Below are 9,762 nucleotides of genomic sequence, written 5' to 3'. Positions count from 1 at the left end.
GCTAAGCAAGGCTGTGTTCCAGCTTACTCTAAAGGCCGAGACAGGAGGGGTGGCATTGGAGGTTAAGCCTGCACAACTCTGCAAGAGCTTGTTTCAAGAGATAAAAATGTTACCAGTGCACTGACATTGTTGATTAGAATGTAAAGGAAAATACTTAGAATTAAATGGCTAACATATGTTCTATGAGCTGTTAAACTGCCTTAAAGTACAATGCTTTTGTATTGATGCAAGTGGATCTAATAAAGCTTTGTAAACATTTTCATAAGCACTTTAGTATGGTGACATTTTACAAATCAAGAGAATGATATAGACACATCACTTAAAATAGCTTAAAAGGAGTCTTACAATTTGCAGATTAAATTAACTGTCACAGATCCTCACTGCTACACAGCAATTAGACCTCAAATTACTGGACCCAACCTACTGGGTGATGACTTAGAATATATGCATATATGTATGCATGTATGTATGTATGTATTTGTATATATTCACTAATACTCAAAACTTTATTTTGATTTGAGCTGAGCCATACTCTCAGCACAAAACTTGGTTTTACTAGGATATTTCATGATCCAAAGTTAGCATTAAAAACATGCCTGCAAATATTGTTCTGAATGTATTTCTAACATTTTATAACTGTGATTTTCATGTTTTAGTTCTTAAGTCTGGCATGAACACTGTCTGGAATGAAGTCAAGAGCTAAGAACAGTAATGTAGATTTATATCAGTATACCTGATCACCAGCTTTTATAGCTTATGTTTTAAGTACAGAATAATAGGAAATATTTACATGTTTATACTGTAATAAAAAACACCTTATAAAGCTTTAATCTGTGAAACCACACTTTGAGGTAGGCCATGAGGGTAAGGCACACAGGTCACTTCACATAGCTAGTGAGCAGCGCAGCCAGGGCTCACACACAGGCAACAGGCCTTGAGCACTATGCTATATGACAGAAACCTTTCCAAACAGCATTAAAACAGGCAGGACTAACTGAAGTGGCTACTTCAGTTTTCAAGAATGAAAATTAGCCAAGGTTAAAAAAGTTTCAAAATGCCAAGATACATCATAGAATCCTAGAGGCTAGCCACACTTAGAGAAGTATCAAATATGCAAAATGATTATATATACATTATCAGTTAGCTTCAGCTCTCAGGTTGACAAACTGGGGGGGTCACCTGAAAAAAGGGAACTTCAAATGAGGACCTGTCTCCATCATATTGGCCTGTGGCATGTCTTGGGGGATTTTCTAATTGTTAATTGATGTAGCTGGGTCTAGCCCACTGTGGGCAGTCCGTTCCTAGGCAGATGGGCCTGGCTTGTGTAAGAAAGCTAGCTGAGTATGAGCCTGGGAACAAGCCAGTAAGCAGTGTTCCTTTGTGGTTCCAGCCTCTGCTCTTAAGTTCCTGTCATGACTACCTCCAGGTCCATTTCTGAAAACTCTACACACTTAGGCCATGAGACTTGAAGGGATCAAACTGGAGCTGAACTGCTCACTTTTGTCACAGCAACAAAGAGGCACACACACAAACACATACACACACATTTGTATTTAGATGAAAGTTCAAGAAGGACTATGGCCAGAAGGGAATAGGGGAATGTTGAAAGGCAAGAAAGAGGAATGGAATAGTGAATAGAAGCAAAGTACATTACATGTATGGAACTTAGAATGAAATTCCTTTTGTTTACTTGTTTGTTTTGTTGTTGTTGTTGTTTAAAGGTAAAAATCTCAAGCTGGGCATGGTGGCACATTTCTGTAATCCCAGCCCTGAGAGGTGGAGGCAGGATCAACAGTTCCAGATAATCCTCAGCTAAACAGCAAATTCAAGGCTAGCCTGAGCTAAAAGATACCCTGTCTCAAGACCTACCCCTCCCCACAAAATCTTAAGGGCCCATTACATTTCTAGTAAGAACAAAACAAAGCCACACATTTATTATACACAGGCTCTTTCCCTTTGCCCCCTTAAATTTCTTTTTAACCTAAATAGTAAACAAGACCAAATATCTAGACAGTCAAAACACTGATTAAAAAAAAAAAGAATCCTATTTTTAAACCTGAGAATAATTCAGAGTGAGCTTGGCTATGGGGGGTTGGGAGAGGGGAAAAACAGACCTGTAACACTTTTAAGATGCTCAAAGAAAAACAAGTCCATTTAAAAAAATATATTTTCTTGATTTTGGGGTAACAGACATACTATGGGGCTCCAAACATGCAAACAGTTTATGTTATGTATTGTGAACAAGTAGCCACGTGAGGGCAATATTTTGAATAACATTGCAGTTTCTCCAAAAACAAGTTAAGATTAGGAAGATAAAGGAAGGGCTGAGTTCCTGAATTCAGTTCATTTTACTTATGCATAGTACGGTCTATTAAACAGTCTATTAAAGCCTAGAGCAGTGAGCTTAGGTAAATCTTAGAGAACACTGAAACCTCGGATTATTTGCTGCATTTTGTTTTTGTCTTCACACTGGACACCATAATTACAATTCCCAGACCCAGAAAGATGAAAGTAAGTTTTTTTCCTTATTGGTTTTACTACACAGGGGGAAAAAAAATCCTATCTAATCCCCATAGGTTAATAAAAGTTCAAACGGACATAACTTTGGCCAAGCTTAGCTTTATCCTATCTAAAAAATTCTTGTATAAAACAAGTATCTGCTCAAATATAGGTTACTTTCAAGGACATGCGAAAAATACAAAATTAAATTTAGTGGAAAGGAAATATTGAAACTGCCTGAAGTGACGGTGATGTGGTGTGAATTACACTGTCCCTGGGGACACGTGCTCCCTGGCATCTCCATCTCCTGTTTAGATGAGATACTCAATGTGGACCTCACTTTGTCCTGTTTGCTCTGCCTGGCACTCCAACGTGTCCTCTGAGTCATACTGCTGTCTCTTCAAAGAAGCACAATGGCCAGCCACTATGGACTCCAGAGGAGCTGATTAGAGACTCTTCTACAGGATTAAAAAAATCTCTAAGAATTTCAGGTTCAGACAGTCTTTGTAATGGTAGATACTGTTTCAGAATGAGGTGAAGCTAAAAGTAAATCTTTCACATTTACATCTGAAATACACTATTAAGATGCCAATGTTTTAGTGTAAAAGTAGAAAATATAGTAAAAAATTCAGTGTCACTTATTTGTCTCATATACAAGATCAGTAAGTATTAAATGGGAACAATATAGTAAAAAAAAATTTGTACATTTGTCTAAATTGAATTATCTGTTTGGGTCAAGGTAAAAGGTTTTATATCAACAATCATTGCTTCATCACTTTTCAAACACTGAAGGGGACACTCGTCTGTTCCGACTTCTTAAGCACAAGGTAACTTGTGAATAGTTCGCTTTCCAGGTAACCACCAAATATATACTGTCTATGAGGCCCTGAAGTCTTTAGAAGCAACAGTAGTGTACTTGGCAAATATCTTGAAACATGAGTTTTATATTAACATACATATAATCTTGATAATAGAAAGGAGTCCCAAGTACTTTTTCAGTTGTTAGAAGAAAAACAAAACAAAACATAAATATCATGAGCTCCATTTCCTGAAATTTCAGTTGAGGTAACCTCTGCACATCTCCGCTCCGCATTTACATTCAGTTCGGACCCTTTTCTTGGCAGGGCTGTGGTCAATAGAATCTGAAGATAATTCTCCAGAACCTGAAAATATAGGAAGAGAAACAAATGTTTTAGAACAGGGGCTGGAAGCTGCTTCAGCAGTAAAGAGTAGTCCATCCTCTCCTGGAGGACAGTTCAGTTCCTAACATCAACATCAGGCAGCTTATTACTGCCTCAAATTCCAACTTCTGACCTCTGTGGGTTTCACATTCACATGAACACAAACACACAAATCTTCACCTTCAAAAGATACTTTAGTTGGGCACAGTGGTACATGCTTTTCATCTCAACACTTAGGAGGTTGAGGCAGCCAGATCTCTGAGTTTGAGGCCAGCCTGGTCTGTACAGTGAGTTCCAAGCCAGCCAAGGCTGCATAGTGAGACTGTCTCAAAAAACTAAACAAAATACTTTAGAACTGTTTCTTAAATTTCTGTTTTAAAGTAGCTAGCAATGGTGTTTACTTTCTTAAGACATTGGTTAACTTCCAAAGAAATAGTTTTGTACTTATGTGAATATCTTGAGACGTTTCATTCTGAGTTACATAGCAACATGGCCTGATCCTCTGTATTAATTGTTAATTATCTTGCCCCTCTCCCTCCAAGATTCTTACTGTCCTGCGAACAATCCCTCTCACACCCCAAAATGATGTTTGTGTTACCCTGCCTTCTGACTGGTCAAATAAAATTTTCTACACCTGGGCAGGGCAAAAGTGAGGTAGGTGAAACTATGGTTCATGGGGTTTGGAGACAGGAGATCCTGGGAAGGAGAAAGTAGAGCAGAAAGGAGAAAGCAGAGTTGCCATTGGATTAAAAAGAATGTGGGCCAAGAGGAAGGGCTCTGGGAATGGTGTGAAAAGGAATGGCCCAGATGAAGAATATAAGCAAGTATTTTGAGGTTATGGATGGAAAGTAGTCCAGATAGGAATGGTTAAGGCAGATGACATGGGATGGGGGCTGGGAGATAATGAGATAGCATAGGTGGAATTATCTGCCCAGCCCAAAGTGAAATAAGGCAAATCTAAAATCTAAGAGGTCTCTGTGTCTTACTGATTATGACTGCAGGTTAGATAATACTGCCATGATAATTATAGGACCATAATAAACATTATTAACAAGTACTTTTAAAATTACCACAACAGAGTTGTCTGGAGAGGGTGTTATAGGCTATGATGACATTTATTAAGAAAGTCCAATGCACAATCGTTGTTCTTATATCACTGAGAGCACAGTGGGGCCAAGTAGTAGCAGCATGTAAAGCACATTATTCATAGGAAATATTCACAATCACAATACAGCCAACATAATTAAGTGCTTTAGAAAGTCAGATTCAAGAAGGAATAGAATTCATATGTGATTGAAACCATACTTTCAATCCTGTCAATATTTATCAATTAATGAATGTTCAAAAACATACTAATATTATGGTAAGTCAGCTTCCAAAATGGAAGTCCTGAGAAAAGTCAGGCTGTGGTGACTTGGAAGAAAGACTGTGTGCTACCTTTAGTTTTCAGCTGGGCCCTGGGCCTTAGGTAAGATGACAGTCTTACCCCTCCAATTTGTTTCATTTTTAAGATCTTTAAGTTAGTACAGCATAATGTGCTTCATCATCTCCACACAGGATTGGTCTTGCTGATCCTCCTCCCTACTGCTTCCTTTCATCTTCAGTGTTAGTTTGGTTTGTAATCCAAAGACTTGCCTTCACTGTCATACTGAAACCAACACCCATAAAATTATTTTTGAAGCCAGTGGTGATGGCACACACCTTTAATCCCAGCACTCAGGAGGCAGGCAGGTGGATCTCTATGAGTTTAGGACCAGCCTGGTCTACAGAGTGAGCTCCAGGACAGAAAGGGTTGTTATACGGAAAGACTGTGTCTTAATACAAAAAAAAAAAAATCTTAAATCATACCTTTCATTTGATAGTCAAAAGTCAGCTCTTCTCCAGCATTTATGGTTCTTGTGGAAAATAATGCTATTCTGGGGAGCCGAGTATCAAGGTTGTCGATGAAAACACTAAATACCTGAAGATTTGGGTCACACTAAAAAAGAACAATAAAACCTGTTTCAGTAAAACTGGTAGGAAGGTGCTCTTCTATTACCACAAAAAATTGCCAACTGCCACATGATCATTTTAAGTTCTGCAAACTGTACGCACGCACATTCAAAATACAGTTTTCATGTATAAAGTTGTTTTTTTTTGTTTTGTTTTGGTTTTTCAAGTCAGGGTTTCTCTGTATAACTGGCTGTCCTGGAACCTGCTCTGTAGACTAGAGTGACCTTCTACTCAGAGATCCACCTGCCTCTGCCGCCCAAGTGCTGGGATTAAGGGCATGTGCCACCACTGCCCAGCCAAAACATTTGGTTTCTATTTATGTGTACAGAATCCGGAAGTATGTGTGCATGGGTTCAGGTGCTTGCAGAGGCCAGAAAGGGTTGTTGATCCCTATGGTGCTAGAGTCACAGATAGTTGTGACCCCCCAAAAAATGGGTGCTGAGAACTCGGGTCCTCTGGAAAAGCAGCAAGCATTCTTAACCACTGAGCCATCTCTCCAGCCCCCATATTTAAAAAAAAAAAAAAAATAATAAGTGGATCATGCTTGTAATCCCGGCACTCGGAGGGGCAGAGGCAGGAGGATCTCTGAGTTCCATCCAGGCCAGCGTGGTCTACAAAGCAAGTCCAAGAAAGCCAAGGCTACACAGTGATTGTCTTGAAAAACAAAGACAAACAAAATATTTTAATTTTGTTTTAAATTTTTTTGTTTGTTTATTTATTTATTTTTGGATTTTTTGAGACAGGGTTTCTCTGTAGCCTTGGCTGTCTAGATTTGCCCTGTAGACCTGGCTAGCCTAGAGCTCACATAGTTCTGCCTGCTTCTGCCTCCCCGGGTGCTGGGATTACAGGCGAGGGCCACTTCGTCCAGCAAAGATCTTAGTCATTCATGAACACAAAGGCACACGTATCCAGTATGTTGCTTCCACAATTCATAATATTTTGTGTCAGCCTTTTTGTGGGGGAGGAGGGTTTTAATAAAATTTTCCTTTATAACATGGGCATTTCACTTTTAACTATTTCAGTAAGGCACACTGCGTGTGTGTGTGTGTGTGTGCGCGCGCGCATATGTGTATACTTTAAATAATTATAGTAATTTGGGAGGGACAGGGTTTTAGACAGGGTCTTTCTGTGTAGCCCTGGTGCTACACTGTAGACCAGGCTGGTCTCAAACTCGCAGAGTTCAGCCTGCCTTATCCTCCTGAGTGCTGGAATCAAAGGCATGTGCCATCACCACCCAGCTAGAGTAATTATCTTTAAATAAAATCAGCACGATGGAATTCAAATTTTATATTGCATAATTACATCACTTAAATTTTTATTTGGAATTGTTCAGTATTTCAAGAATACTAAACTACAGAATATGCAAAAAGATGTAATGAGTCATGCCAAGAAAATGAAATTGGTGTTTAATTATCCCTGCATAGGACGTATGTTTTGGGTAGTAGAGCTGGACTTCTCTATTCAACGCCCCACATCTGGACTCAGCCAATTACAGAGTCACTAACTGTAGATTATAAAAGTGTGTATAGAAAAGAAAATCACACAGTAGTCCTGAACATGTCCAGGCTGAGTGACCTTCTCCTTAGTCCCTAAACAAAATGGAATACCATGTATATTCTATTAGGCATTAGAAATAATCTACATACTATTTAAAGTTTAAAAGAGAATGTCTAGGTTATTATGTCTCAAATTTAACATAAGGAACTTACAAGGAAGTACCTATAGGGAATTGTAGGACTAATCCCCTGGGATACAAAAGAATGAGTAACCCTCAAATTTATCTTAAGAAGAAATTACTTAAAACAGACATTTAAACAAATCAGGGAACCGAAAAGGAAGTCCAGACGGTCTCTTACATTTCACTGCTATTCACACAGGGCTCTTGGCAAGCAATCTAGCAGACATTTTAACTTGGCTACATATTTTAAGATCAGCTTTATGGCATGCTGTCTGAAACACTTTTTCTTTATTATCTGTCACACATACAAAAAGTGGCAGCAGAACCAACCTCCTGAGCTTATGCCTCGTACCTGAGTGATGAAACTATGCAGCATACATCTGAGTTAAACGGTGCTAATTTTATTTTTAAATAATTACTCTAATTACTCTTTATCTCTACACACATACACACAAAATCCTTAAAAAGAATAGGCTGCAGACCAAAGTTTTTCAAACATCAATTAAAAATTAAAGAATACTAATTTCTAATTTTGAGAAATAACCCTAAATATTTGAATACTCTAGAAATTCTTTAAATTTTATTTTCAAATGTTAACATACTGACATTAAGAACAAAACAAAAACCAACCCTGTTACCTTTAGCTGTAGAGTATTCCTCCCATACCCATGAGAGTATTGTCCAAGATCCCCAGTAGATGCCTAAAACTGCCGATAGTACCAAACCCTACAAATACTAGGGGCTTGTCCTATACATATATACTCATGACAAGTTGCCTTTAATTCAGACACGGTAAAGAGGTTAACTACAAACAAGCACTGAACAGCTAAGTTATATGAGTGTTCTGCCTCTATGAAAATATCTTATTGTACTTTTACCTTGTGGCTTAAAGGAAACACTTTGGCAAGTCCAAATTGCCAGCATTACTAATCTTGTGTTTCTGGGCAATTGCTGAGTAAAATAAGGTTACCTGAACACAGCAACACTATGAAGGTTATCCTGATAATCCAGAGAGCTACTCAGTGACTATCAGGTAGCACATACAATGTATATACACTAGACAAAGGGACAGCACATGTCTCCAACAAGATAGCAGACAACTTAACACTTAAATGAATTATTTCTGGAAATTTAGGCTGGGTACTTTTGGGCCCCAGCTAACTGTAACAGTAACTGAAACTATGGAAAGGAAAATGTCAATAAGATGAGGGGCTACCACACATTTCAGATGTAGTAGCATCAACTTCTGTAACATACCTTCATTGAGATTCTTAAACAATTTTACTTAGCTCCCTTGCTTATTAATACCCGTCCTCTGCTATGAAGTTATCTATCTACCCTACAAAGTTATTAGAAAGTTTAAATGAACTGAGCTATAGACTGTTATAAACATAGTAATTATCAAATGCTTCAATATGTATGTTCATATTACAGGAATATCATGATTTAACAGGAAAAGCCCTTATACTAAACTGCTCTGAACACTGTGTAAACATGATTATCATTCAGGTTAAGGAAAAACCATTCAGACAGCACTTGTTTGAGTTATTTGTCTATCTATAGAGTTCCTTACACTATGATTCACAAAATGAGACACATTTCCATATCGAGCTGCATCCACTGTGAATTCATCAGATTCATAATCCAGATCAAAAAGATATGTGATCCCTTTATTATCATATAGCTGTCCCCGTCTTTCAGCCTCTTCACTTGTGATTACCTAAGGAGAAAACGAAACAAAACAGGAGAACTACAGTTTTACATAGTTTTCTTTTTATGATTAGGGTCTCTCAAACTTCTAGACTCAAAAGATCTTTCTACCTCAGCCTCTCCTGTACCTGGGACTACAGGTGACACTGAGTTCCACAAAACCACAGAGTATTATGTAGCTACTGTGGAACCAAAGAAACATTAAGCTGTTAACACTGATACATGACAAATATTTAAAAAGAAATTCAAGTGTCATCAAAACATTCATACAAACTAAAAGCTAGATAGGAAAAAAAAAAAAGGATAAAAAATGAGGGAAAGTTATAAAAGACTAAAAATAAAATCTGAGGGAAGCTGAAATAGGTACTACCTTCATTATAACCAGGCTACGCAAGGTACTATCCAACTGTCCTCTACAGGACATAGATGAACAGACAACTACCTTTGTAAGAGTGTACACTCTCAGTATGCGCCAAAGCAGAGGTTCTCAACCTTTCTAATGCTGTGATCCTTTCATACAGTTGTGGCCACCCCCAACCATATAGTTATTTTTGTTGTTATTCCATAACTGTAGTTTTGCAACTGTTATGAACCATAACAGTATATCCTAATAAGCAGGATATCCAATATGTAACCCCTGTGAAAGGGTCATTCGGGGGGGTCACAACCCATAGGTTGAGAACCATGGCTCTAGAGCAAGAA

The 9,762-nt window shown here is 38.1% G+C and overlaps 1 protein-coding gene across 1 annotated transcript; it reads right to left on the bottom strand.

The window, feature by feature from the left end:
* On the bottom strand, positions 1–9,070 carry LOC129684217 (histone-lysine N-methyltransferase SUV39H2; the record flags this gene model as incomplete). The annotated part of the gene is given in 3 exon segments (XM_055617295.1): positions 1–3,662; positions 5,529–5,658; positions 8,924–9,070. Coding segments are annotated over 3 exon segments (384 nt in total), but the record flags the coding sequence as incomplete, so codon positions are not given.
* Positions 9,071–9,762: the final 692 nt, after the last annotated feature.

Source organism: Psammomys obesus, unplaced genomic scaffold (assembly GCF_907164565.1).
Source record: "Psammomys obesus unplaced genomic scaffold, mPsaObe1.curated_primary_1811, whole genome shotgun sequence".
NCBI lineage: Eukaryota > Metazoa > Chordata > Mammalia > Rodentia > Muridae > Psammomys > Psammomys obesus.
The sequence above is the reverse complement of the archived record's forward strand: the minus strand, read 5'-3'. Positions and strand labels throughout refer to the sequence as shown.